Source organism: Glandiceps talaboti, chromosome 6 (genome assembly GCF_964340395.1).
Source record: "Glandiceps talaboti chromosome 6, keGlaTala1.1, whole genome shotgun sequence".
Lineage (NCBI taxonomy): Eukaryota > Metazoa > Hemichordata > Enteropneusta > Spengelidae > Glandiceps > Glandiceps talaboti.
Genome location: NC_135554.1, coordinates 2,542,970 through 2,556,118, shown reverse-complemented (window position 1 = coordinate 2,556,118; position 13,149 = coordinate 2,542,970). Strand labels below are relative to the sequence as shown.

Here is a 13,149-nt window from a genome sequence, read left to right as displayed (position 1 = left end):
TGGTTGTCTGTTGTTGCAATAAGACATCAACAACATAACTATGTAGTGTGACCTGTGGGTGCTGTGGCTCAAAATTGTGAAATGTTTCGTAATTTCATTTACCAACAAGAGGAAATATATCCCTCATGATTATCTCCTGCTGATACCCATGTTACAGGACTGCTGATACCCATGTTTCAGGACTGCTGATACCCATGTTACAGGACTGCTGATACCCCTATTACCCAGCTGCTGATACCCATGTTACAGGACTGCTGATACCCCTATTACCCAGCTGCTGATACCCATGTTACAGGACTGGTGATACCCATGTTACAGGACTGGTGATACCCATGTTACAGGACTGCTGATACCCATGTTACAGGACTGCTGATACCCATGTTACAGGACTGGTGATACCCATGTTACAGGACTGGTGATACCCATGTTACAGGACTGCTGATACCCATGTTACAGGACTGCTGATACCCCTGTTACAGGACTGCTGATACCCATGTTACAGGACTGCTGATACCCATGTTACAGGACTGCTGATACCCCTGTTACAGGACTGCTGATACCCCTGTTACAGGACCGCTGATACCCATGTTACAGGACTGCTGATACCCCTGTTACAGGACTGCTGATACCCCTGTTACAGGACTGCTGATACCCATGTTACAGGACTGCTGATACCCATGTTACAGGACTGCTGATACCCCTGTTACAGGACTGCTGATACCCCTGTTACAGGACTGCTGATACCCATGTTACAGGACTGCTGATACCCCTGTTACAGGACTGCTGATACCCCTGTTACAGGACTGCTGATACCCATGTTACAGGACTGCTGATACCCATGTTACAGGACTGCTGATACCCATGTTACAGGACTGCTGATACCCCTGTTACAGGACTGCTGATACCCATGTTACAGGACTGCTGATACCCATGTTACAGGACTGCTGATACCCATGTTACAGGACTGCTGATACCCATGTTACAGGACTGCTGATACCCATGTTACAGGACTGCTGATACCTGGCCATTAAACAGGACTGTAAATCTCCCTAAATACTTGAAGTGGTCAGTTTTTAATCAATGCTGGCATTAAATTCAATGTTTTCATTTTGTTTCTGTTTATACCGCTATTGCTAAGGGGAACACCACTCCAGGATATAAGGCATTTTCATAAACTTTGGTTCAGGAGCAACTTCATGATTTCATATCACATAAAATTTCATGCAGTGATTGTCAAGAAATGACAAATCGAGCTTGCTTCACATTTGTTGTGCTAGCAGTTGTCCAGCATGGCGTCTTGGGAGTTAACGGGCATGGATATGTTTTAGATGAAAACAAACTGTTCATTGCTAAAGCTGAGTGCTGGATTACTCCTAAGACAGCCACAGAACAATGAATGTGAAAGATTATGTTTCGTTTTTCTTTGAAATTGCATGAAACTAGTGTGATATAAAGTCATTAATAACTCTACAGAACCCAAAGTTTATGGAAATGTTTAAAAGGTTTAGTCTGTACAAAACACAATCCAAGTACTAGTACTTTGAACTCACCCTGCTCAGTATATCTACTGGTAATTCATATAGTTTGAACTCACCCTGCTCAGTATATCTACTGGTAATTCATATAGTTTGTACTTACCCTGCCAAGTATATCTACTTGTAAATTAGAATTCATATAGTTTGAACTTACCCTGCCAAGTATATCTACTTGTAAATTAGAATTCATATAGTTTGAACTTACCCTGCCAAGTATATCTACTTGTAAATTAGAATTCATATAGTTTGAACTTACCCTGCCAAGTATATCTACTTGTAAATTAGAATTCATATAGTTTGAACTTACCCTGCCAAGTATATCTACTTGTAAATTAGAATTCATATAGTTTGAACTTACCCTGCCAAGTACATGTGTATATCTACTTGTAAATTAGAATTCATATAGTTTGAACTTACCCTGCCAAGTATATCTACTTGCAAATTAGAATTCATATAGTTTGAACTTACCCTGCCAAGTATATCTACTTGTAAATTAGAATTCATATAGTTTGAACTTACCCTGCCAAGTATATCTACTTGTAAATTAGAATTCATATAGTTTGAACTTACCCTGCCAAGTATATCTACTTGTAAATTAGAATTCATATAGTTTGAACTTACCCTACCAAGTATATCTACTTGTAAATTAGAATTCATACAGTTTGAACTTACCCTGCCAAGTATATCTACTTGTAAATTAGAATTCATAATAGTTTGAACTTACCCTGCCAAGTATATCTACTTGTAAATTAGAATTCATATAGTTTGAACTTACCCTGCCAAGTATATCTACTTGTAAATTAGAATTCATATAGTTTGAACTTACCCTGCCAAGTATATCTACTTGTAAAGTAGAATTCATATAGTTTGAACTTACCCTGCTAAGTATATCTACTGGTAAATTAGAATTCATAAACACTGGTTTGCATTTTTCACCTGATAACAACCCATTCACTGGCTGTAATGTATCAAATATTCCATCATATTTGTTTTTCTCTGTTTGCTGAAATAAAGAGAAATGAAATTAACACAGGAATCATGCATGATAGAAACCAGAATATCATTTACCCAATATTGCTTCCAATGTACTTCCCTCAAACCCATGCAATAAATGTCTGTATCACACCCTAGCACACTTTGCCCAAATATGGCAAGTGGTATGTTCATTGACATCCATTCTCTCAGTGGTTAAGGTACAATATTTTGCACTATCTTCATATGTGTACACATAAAATAATGATTCACTATCAATTTATGTGGTAATGTGATTCAACTGATGTTTCCGTACCACTACATAGGGTACAACATGTATATGGTTAAACATTTATGACCTGGATATGGGTTTTGTGGACCTTGGTGCTATGGCCTGTCCTAAACTTGGGTCCTTCTGCCATGATTACAAAAATGCTATACACTTAAGTGTAAAACTGTCATGACTATTCAATGTTCAACCATTGAATACATTATATTCTGCATACTCCCATGATGGAATAGCCATAGCAGCGATACCCTATAAATGCACAAGATCAATTTGATGTTTCTCTGAAATCACAAGTAATTGTAGGTGATGTAAAATCATGAAATGACTCTAGAGCCAATTGTTTATGAAAATGCATGTATTTCCTGCAGTAGCATTCCCTTTTAAGCACTTTCTTCACATGCTTTCACCTCAGTATTTCCTGCAGTAGCATTCCCTTTTAAGCACTTTCTTCACATGCTTTCACCTCAGTATTTCCTGCAGTAGCATTCCCTTTTAAGCACTTTCTTCACATGCTTTCACCTCAGTATTTCCTGCAGTAGCATTCCCTTTTAAGCACTTTCTTCACATGCTTTCACCTCAGTATTTCCTGCAGTAGCATTCCCTTTTAAGCACTTTCTTCACATGCTTTCACCTCAGTCACAACCAGGGTACATTTACAAGTGAATTCCAAGTGAATCCACCAAGAGTTGTTCAAGCTGTGACTTTTATCTACCAAAATGGGTCAGTTTTGAGCATTACGACTTTGCAGTTGTAGTATTTAATGTATATCTGATACTTAATCAAAACAAATAATATGCCCCAGGAATAAACATCATTAGATCTTCCAATATTCTTTCAAATGTTATGAAAGGGGTTTTTAAAGATACATACTATGAATATTTCTTTATTGACAATATACAAATAATAGTGTGACTACCTACTTTCAAACAATTGACATAAATCTTGAAGTATGTGTTACGTCAAAAAACTGCCCTATCCATACCCCTCTATCTAAAACTTATAATAGGACTAAGGAGTGTATTTGATTAAGTTAACATTTTTATAGTCAATGTAAATAATAATATGAAAGCATAAACAAATCATGAGTGTGCCAATTATGATTACTAAATAGCTATACTGTTCGTAATACCATTGCTCACATGCAAACATGTTTCCTTTACAGTACATCAGTATTTAATATATATAAATATGTGTGATTTTTCTGTATCATCATTTACCTGTAATTTAAATTCAAGCTTCTGTAATTCAAATATCTGAGTGTACTCAAGTACTTTATCTGTAAATGGTCAAGTGTTGCAATGGGGTATGGACAGGACAGGTTTGTTGCTATCATGATGATAATATCTGACATGTACATGTATCAGTACACCCTGTTTGTTGAAAGTAAACACCCAAATCACACATGATGCTATTGGTATTGAATATCTGTTGCAATTGCCTGGAATTTTCATCATTATAAATATGAGACCTTTGAAAGAGAAATATTTTTACTGTGAGAAGCTATAAGTATGTAAAATGTATGCCATGTTTTGTATATCATGTAGTTATATACATAAAGCTGTTCATCACAGGGCCTAAATGCAATTTCTTGAAGTTATCCACGTACAACCCTGAAGCATTCACAACTTTGAGCCATCCTGCAGAACTATTTATCAATGTGCTGCATATTGTGCTACAGAACAAAAAACTTAGTTTGTCATGTCAATCATAGATTGAGTTCAAAGATGTATCATGAAGCACAAGTATAACATTTCAAGATTGAGACAATATCTCAATTTCTGAATAATTGTTATATACTATATAAAATAACATTAATAGTTTCTGAAAAATTAATAGTGTGCATTAACAATGTTGGCGATCTAGCTTGACAAACCAATATCAAATTAATGAAACAAACAAGCAACAACAAAAAAAGAAATAAAACAAAATATAAATGGTTGTCAATTTTCGTGACAATAAATGGCATTTCCAAATGAATTCCACTCCCATGGTCCAGGGATCGTGCAAACCACGTCATTTCCAAATGAATTCCACTCCCATGGTCCAGGGATCATGCAAACCACATCATATCCAAATGAATTCCACACCCATGGTCCAGGTATCGTGCAAACCACATCATTTCCAAATGAATTCCACACCCATGGTCCAGGGATCATGCAAACCACATCATTTCCAAATGAATTCCACTCCCATAGTCCAGGGATCGTGCAAACCACGTCATTTCCAAATGAATTCCACACCCATGGTCCAGGGATCATGCAAACCACATCATTTCCAAATGAATTCCACTCCCATGGTCCATGGATCATGCAAACCACATCATTTCCAAATGAATTCCACTCCCATGGTCCAGGGATCGTGCAAACCACGTCATTTCCAAATCAATTCCACACCCATGGTCCAGGGATCATGCAAACCACATCATTTCCAAATGAATTCCACTCCCATGGTCCAGGGATCATGCAAACCACATCATTTCCAAATGAATTCCACTCCCATGGTCCAGGGATCATGCAAACCACATCATTTCCAAATGAATTCCACTCCCATGGTCCAGGGATCGTGCAAACCACGTCATTTCCAAATCAATTCCACACCCATTGTCCAGGCATCGTGCAAACCACGTCATTTCCAAATGAATTCCACTCCCATGGTCCAGGGATCGTGCAAACCACGTCATTTCCAAATGAATTCCACACCCATTGTCCAGGCATCGTGCAAACCACATCATTTCCAAATGAATTCCAATCCCATGTTCCAGGGATCGTGCAAACCACATCATTTCCAAATCAATTCCACTCCCATGGTCCAGGGATCGTGCAAACCACGTCATTTCTACAAATTTAGTACTCATTTGTCTGCAATTTAGAACCATCCTGATTAAATTCAAACCATTTATCTAAAAATTCTTTACGTATTATATATGTTTTCAAAAAATGTGTATTCTACACTCGGTATTCAATGACGTGCGAAATGAAGATGCACTATCACATGCTGAGTTATCATATGTCTGAAACCTACATTCCATTGATTAATTTACTAACATGTGCAGTCTTTCTAGCACAGTATTTTGTCCAGTCAAATCTAGAGACGGTGGTGTTTTATAAGAACTAATAGTGGCACTATTGCCTAACGTTGTGCAAATAGAATACAACGTAAATGTCAGATGAGGGAATTGCAATAATGTACAGGTACCATCCAATTATGAAGCAAATCATATAGAAATGAAAGTATGTCAGGGGGCTGCGCATTTATAAAACATGATGCATGACTTATTCATCGACTTTTCAGGCATAATCTGAGGATCATTTGTAATGAAATTCAAGTGAAAATGGAAGTAAATGTTTACTTTGTTCAGTTTAATTCAAACTCAATAATTATTTGTAGTTGTGCCCGTATGGATAAAGGGTAAGTGACGGGGGTTATGGCGCCCATATGGATAAAGGGTAAGTGACGAGAGTTATGGCGCCCGTATGGATAAAGGGTAAGTGACGGGGGTTATGGCGCCCATATGGATAAAGGGTAAGTGACGGGGGTTATGTCGCCTGTATGGTTAAAGGGTAAGTGACGGGAGTTATGGCGCCCATATGGATAAAGGGTAAGTGACGGGGGTTATGTCGCCCATATGGATAAAGGGTAAGTGACGGGAGTTATGGCACCCATATGGATAAAGGGTAAGTGACAGGGGTTATGGCGCCCATATGGATAAAGGGTAAGTGACGGGGGTTATGTCGCCTGTATGGATAAAGGGTAAGTGACGGGAGTTATGGCGCCCATATGGATAAAGGGTAAGTGACGGGGGTTATGTCGCCTGTATGGATATAAAGGGTAAGTGACGGGGGTTATGTCGCCTGTATGGAGAAAGGGTAAGTGACAGGAGTTATGGCACCCATATGGATAAAGGGTAAGTGACGGGGGTTATGGCGCCCATATGGATAAAGGGTAAGTGACGGGGGTTATGGCGCCCATATGGATAAAGGGTAAGTGACGGGAGTTATGTCGCCTGTATGGATAAAGGGTAAGTGACGGGGGTTATGGCGCCCATATGGATAAAGGGTAAGTGACAGGGGTTATGTCGCCTGTATGGATAAAGGGTAAGTGACGGGAGTTATGGCGCCCATATGGATAAAGGGTAAGTGACGGGGGTTATGGCACCCGTATGGATAAAGGGTAAGTGACGTTGTGTCTTTTGAAAAGTGGCTGTTTACTTCAGTCTAGTGGGCTGATTTCCAATATGGCATCGGTCACAATAAACATGCATCTAATTTACATATTTCATAAAATACAAACAAAAATTCACAAAATATAGAAAAGAACATGTACTGACTTGAAATTAACAAATCTCAATAAACTACCCTCTGTCAATCTACATGCCAGATATCAAAGCAATCTGACAAGTAATATTTGAGAAGTTGAAAATATCATTTTTGACAAACAAGCGACGTATCGGTCAGAATAGCTCTGCTGTTCTTTTTAGTTTTTATTTTGGTAGCAATGTAATAAAGTGGTTAGTGGTTCATATGATGTCTCACTATAAAACACATTTTACACAGAAAGTTGGTAAAATATTGTACTTTTATACCATAGTCACCATTTTATAAAAATTTTTACTGTTATGAAAATTACACAAAATCTCAGAAAAATAATGACTGGGAAATATACACACACACAGGGGATTTTTGAGGTTGGCTATAAATAATTCCAATGCCTTACAGCTTTAACCCTGGAAAATTTTAATAATGAATGAAGTAAGCTAGGGATCTAAAACAATTTTGAGGCAATTTCAATTTCAATTTTCTAACAAATTTACCAAAAACACTGTCCATAAGCTTATTTGTCAACAACATTCAACTTGTAGTAGACATAACATCGTCTAATATTTAAATTTACGGAGTGTCTTGTGACCTGCGCCTGTCATCAGACTCGGCCATTTTTTTTCATCATTCCATTGTATTAAACCTTGTACTTGACATTTCGCAATATTTATAATTCTCAACAAAATACCTTAACATGTTTCACCTCGCTCGTACTCAAAGCAGCCCCGGTATGATCACTGACATGACTAGAGAGAACCATTTTGGATCTACACGTAAAACGGGGAAAGATACGCAAATAATAATGCAAAGTCTGAAGCCAAATTAAAGTTGTAATTATTTTAATTATTTTTACTTGCCAAATATTTGCATTTTGGAATTAGCAAGACATGTTCATGTCATTTACATCACAGATAACTAACATTAGTTATCTGTGTTTATATGTAAACTGTCGGCCAATAAACAAAGTTTGGTCGATTCAGTGTACGTATTGCGCACGCCTTATGGCCTAGGCATGCCTTGCTTACGCAAGCTGTCTTCATTCGAGACTGTCAATCCAAATTGCACGACAATATAGAATTAATCACAAGTTACATGTTATCTGAAAACATCAAACTTTTATAGTGGGTCTGAAGTGTGATTTTAGTGAGTACCAAGAACTCCCACGTTGCTTGCTGCTGGTTGTGGAAAATCGCCCGGTCAGACGTAGCCAGCTTCAACTTCCGGGTCAAATCAGTCGTTTTCTACCGAAAATTCTTGAATGGTCCAGACCGTTACACACCGATCCTACTAAATTTTACTTGCCATGGTTATTTAAAACACATAAAAATCCACCTTTTTGTGAAATGTAAACTTTCCGGTCAGTATTGAGGAAACTATGACTCGAGCGAAAACCAGGTCGAAATTTCAAGGCCTCAAGTATGCGTCCCGAATTCGTCGGAAAATTGGTATTCTTAAATGTAATGCCAAAATTTATTTTGCTGGCATGAAAGAAGAGATGTCAGTTGAGGTTTAGGCGTTTTCAGTATCTAAAATGGGGGACTCTAGTGAAAGTTACGGCGAGTTGAAAATACCGAAAAATTAGGTGTAACAGTCACAAGATAGATGTATGCAAATGAGGATGTTGCGGACTGGCTGATTATGTAGAAGGGGTGCCGAATTTGGATTTGAAGTTTGCAACCCTGTTTCGAACAAACACTTGTCATTTGGGTGCCCAATGCATAGAATTATGAGCATAGCACATATTACATTGCTTGTTTGACGTCAATAGTGTCTTTTGAAAAGTGGCAGTTTACTTAAAGTCTCGTCAACTGATTTCCAATATGGCGTCAGTCACAATGCTCATTAACATATTAATTTTTTTGTAAAATTACAAGAAAAAAATCATAAAAAATAAAAATGAAGATGTGCTGACTTGAAATTAACAAATCTGAGTAAGCTACTCCCTGCACATCAACACACCAGATATCAAAGTTGTATTTGAGGAGATGATGAAAATGTCATTTTTTGAAAAAAAATCATAAAAAAATTGAAAATGGCACAGATCAACTTGGCATGAACAAATCTGAATAGCCTCCCCCCCAGGGAACATGCATACCAAATATCAAAGAATTCTGACTGTCACTTTCGTAGAAAATAATGAAAATATAAAAGTTTGACGGACACCTATGATTCACTCTACTCTCTATACTCTATACAACCTATACCTAAAGCTACGCTTTCAGCTTTCGCTGACAGCGGAGCTAATAAAAAACTGAAAATGGCACAGATGAACTTGGCATGAACAAATCTGATTAGCCTCCCCCAAGGAACATGCAGACCAAATGTTCCGACTGTTGCTTTTGGAGAAGAAGATGAAAATAAAAAATGTTGACGGACAGACAATGGAGAATCAACCTAACCCTTAAGCTCAGCACAGTTGTCGCTGACAGCAGACATTCTGAACATTCTAAAGCAAGTCTATGAACAATACTGAAAAACAACTTTTGTTAGTACACATAAAATGTTTTAATGTGAAATCATAGACCTAATAGTTGATGAAAATGTGGCAAATTTTACTTTACAGGGCAAAAATGTCCTGTCCATACCCCACTGACAGTGGTGTGATATTATATTACAGGAATAAAATCTGGAGGAGAATGCTCAAAAACCTTTTTGTAAAACTAGTTTGTGACCGTGGCGTTTGCTTCTGAAGTGACAAACTGGGCAGTGTCTTCTAGCATCTAAATATTGTCATTTAAATCTGTGTCTACTTACTGTAACTAACCATGCAGACTCCATAGCAGGGGAACCTAGAATTGGTGGTGTAGCTATTCCTGATCCTCCCTGTTATTAAATCAAAACAACTTGAATCAACTTACAATGTACTAAACTGGATTGCTTACATACATCATGTAATTCTATTTGAGGTAATTTACTTTCCAGGCAACATGAGTGATTTGTTAGGGGTTTGGGGTTTTTTTTATTTTGTTGTTTTGGGGTTGTTTTGGGGTTGTTTTGGGGGGAAGGGAGTTCCTAGTTTCCAACATGAGATGAATATTCCATGAATGCACTAGGTTTGATCACAAACACATAAAAACAAGTCATTGAGAATGACATAGTCCCCGCTATAATTGGGTTTTAAGGAATTATCACTACTCTGATCACGCAACAACATTTGTGAACCTAAAACAAACAGACTTAGATATGTTGTGTGTGCTTGTTGGACATGGAATATGCCTCCAACAATAAAGGATTGGTTGGGTATGGGGGATCATATCACGATGAAAATGAAGTCTGAGTTATGGCTTTGGACATGGAAAATTCACAAACAAAATGGCTGCCAGGCAGCCATATTGGATCGTATCACGACGAAAATGGATATGCACATGTATGTCATAGAACACTGTCCTAATACCAACTTTAAATGAGATCTGTTCAAGCATGTCTGAGTTATGGCTTTGGACATGAAAATTCGCAAACAAAATGGCTGCCAGGCAGCCATATTGGATCGTATCACAATGAAAATGGATATGCACATGTATGTCATAGAACACTGTCCTAATACCAACTTTGAATGAGATCTGTTCAAGCATGTCTGAGTTATGGCTTTGGACATGAAAATTCACAAACAAAATGGCTGCTAGGTGGCCATATTGGATCGTATCATGACAACAATGAATATGCACATGTATGTCATAGAACACTGTCCTAATACCAACTTTGAATGAGATCTGTTAAAGCATGTCCGAGTTATGGCTCTAGACAGGGAAAATTCGCAAACAAAATGGTTGGATCGTATCATAAAACAAATTGACGTGCATATGTATGCCATAGTATGTTGCCCCTGTACCAAGTTTGAAAAAAATCGGTCCAGGCATCTCCAAGAAACAGCTGCGGACAGCAGGACGGACGGACACACGCACGCACGCACGCACGGACAGACGGAACCCAATCCATAAGTCCCCGTTCCGGACTTCGTCCGCGGGGACTAAATACACTACATGCCCTCAAAAAAATGTGGACTAAGTTTGAAATCCATTAATAATTGAAAACATTTGAAAATATGATGGTTTATATATACATATTGAACTCAGTGAAACTAGAACAAACTGTCTGCACACTCTACAAAACTATCCAATATGTTGATAATACAGGTACTACTCACCATGTTTGGAGGGGGAATTGACATTGTAATATTAGCTGTTGTTACATCTTTACCACTCTGAGCTAGTGCTATCAGTTTTAATCCTACAAAAAATCCCTAACAAACAAAAAAGGAAGAACAAGTTTCACTTTGTTAGAAATCCATCTCCTTTCATACATATAGCAACGCTGTATTGTGGGAGTATATTATTTGGACACAATACCTACATTTTTGTTTGTTTGTTTGTTTCTATAAACAACATATACACAAAAGCCACAAACCATAAAAAATTTTATTTAGAGAAATGTTTTGTTTTCTTCTGCAGGAAAATCACTTTCTCTATACATTCTTACTTTAAATATAATTTGTTTTAAAACTGATGGCAATCTACTGCATGACAATATTGCTAAGCTGTGGGTGTTTGTCTTTTCATGATTTTTGGGTGGTCAATGTTATACCACATCTGTTACTGATTGCGTAGTAAATCTGCTTCCTTCTTACAACTGTGGTCTACATTCAACCCCTCTCCTATGTTTGATTCAATTTACCGTACATTTGTACTTTAAGTAAGAAGAGTGTTATTCAAATTGACTCTACTGAACAACACAGGGTCTTTCCTTAGACTGTCAACTATCGTCTTGACTTGTTTTGTGTACTCTAGCATTTGCACATAAAGGTATATATGCATTCAAAGAAAAAACATTGTATGCATGTATATGTACATGTGCATTGTTATTTTGATGAAGTCAGATGACTGTTCTAACCCCCCATACTTTCAGTTCTATGAATTATTATGAGTGCTTCTGTTTATTTGCATAACAAAGCAAATGTTGCATTTTTGAGCATATGCGACTACACATACTATGGCGACATCATAGCTTACCGGCAGTTGTAAAGGTAATTTTTGTTCACTGTTCATGCAAGAACGATTTAGTTTTGTCTCTTTATCAATTTGTAATAATTATGGTCCTCTTAAACGGTTCAGAGTTCGGTGTTCCACTTCATATGCATTGATTTGGCGTCCAAGTTTTTAGGTTGTCCGCAAAGATTATGTTAATATTATGCTAATTTGGTGAAAGAATTTGAACGCTTAAAGCTGGTGCCGAGTTAAACACTAGAGGCAATTCCAGGTTAGTACAGACCTAGGATTATATATTTATGCGTTTGAATGCTCAGGGAGTAGCACATGTTCGTTATAGAATGTGCACTGTGCATGCTGATTATTACAGGTTATTTAATGTGTACATAATTAGTAATAAATAAAAAAATATTTCAAAACATTTTTTTAGGAATATAACAAAATATAATTCGCATATGAATACAGACTAGTTTTTCCTGAGTACTCCAGTTTCCTCCTTCATTAACAATGAACCCATGAGGGACGGTCCTCACTTCACTTCTCGGAAGACAAACACTATGTTTAAAGAATCATCCAGTGTAAACAAACATTATCATCACCACCATCATCTACACATAAGTATACTTACAAGATAGTAACGTCTTACCTGTTTGTCTAAAAATCCTTTTCCCGTTGGGTCAGATAATTCCCATATTTTATGCAGCACTGTCTCTTTTAAACCAGACTTTTTTAAAAACGAAGCAGCATCTGCTGCCCCAATTTTACCACTACTAAGAGGGTCAACCTGTAAAACAAAACAATTAACAACAATAAACAATCTTCCGTCTTGCGGAAGATCTCACGAGTGCATAGCAACCACGTTAGGGTATATCAAGCTGAAGTGTCAAACACTTAGCAATACCATTGTTCTCAACGTAATCGCATGTACAGTGCAGTATGTATGATAGATCAAGGGAAGCAGACTTTTAAAGTATGGTTGTAAAATTGATGTGCGTATGTAAAAGTCGCCAGCAGGGGTTTCATAACTAGCTGTCAGACTGTGATTTATGGCTGTC

General features: G+C 37.5%; 1 protein-coding gene across 2 annotated transcripts in view; it reads right to left on the bottom strand.

Moving 5' to 3' along the window:
* Positions 1-12,838, bottom strand: part of LOC144436207 (uncharacterized) — a 45,217-nt gene extending 32,379 nt beyond the window's left edge. The window contains exons 1-4 of one of the 2 annotated variants that reach the window (XM_078124931.1): positions 12,741-12,838; positions 11,257-11,352; positions 9,867-9,935; positions 2,413-2,538 (exon numbers count right to left, since the gene is read on the bottom strand). In XM_078124931.1, the coding sequence (XP_077981057.1) occupies positions 2,413-2,538; positions 9,867-9,935; positions 11,257-11,280 (219 nt within the window). In that variant the 5' untranslated portion in view covers positions 11,281-11,352; positions 12,741-12,838. The remainder of the gene's footprint in view (positions 1-2,412; positions 2,539-9,866; positions 9,936-11,256; positions 11,353-12,740) is intronic. The other variant, XM_078124932.1, reaches the window with a different exon arrangement.
* Between the last annotated feature and the right edge of the window lie 311 nt (positions 12,839-13,149).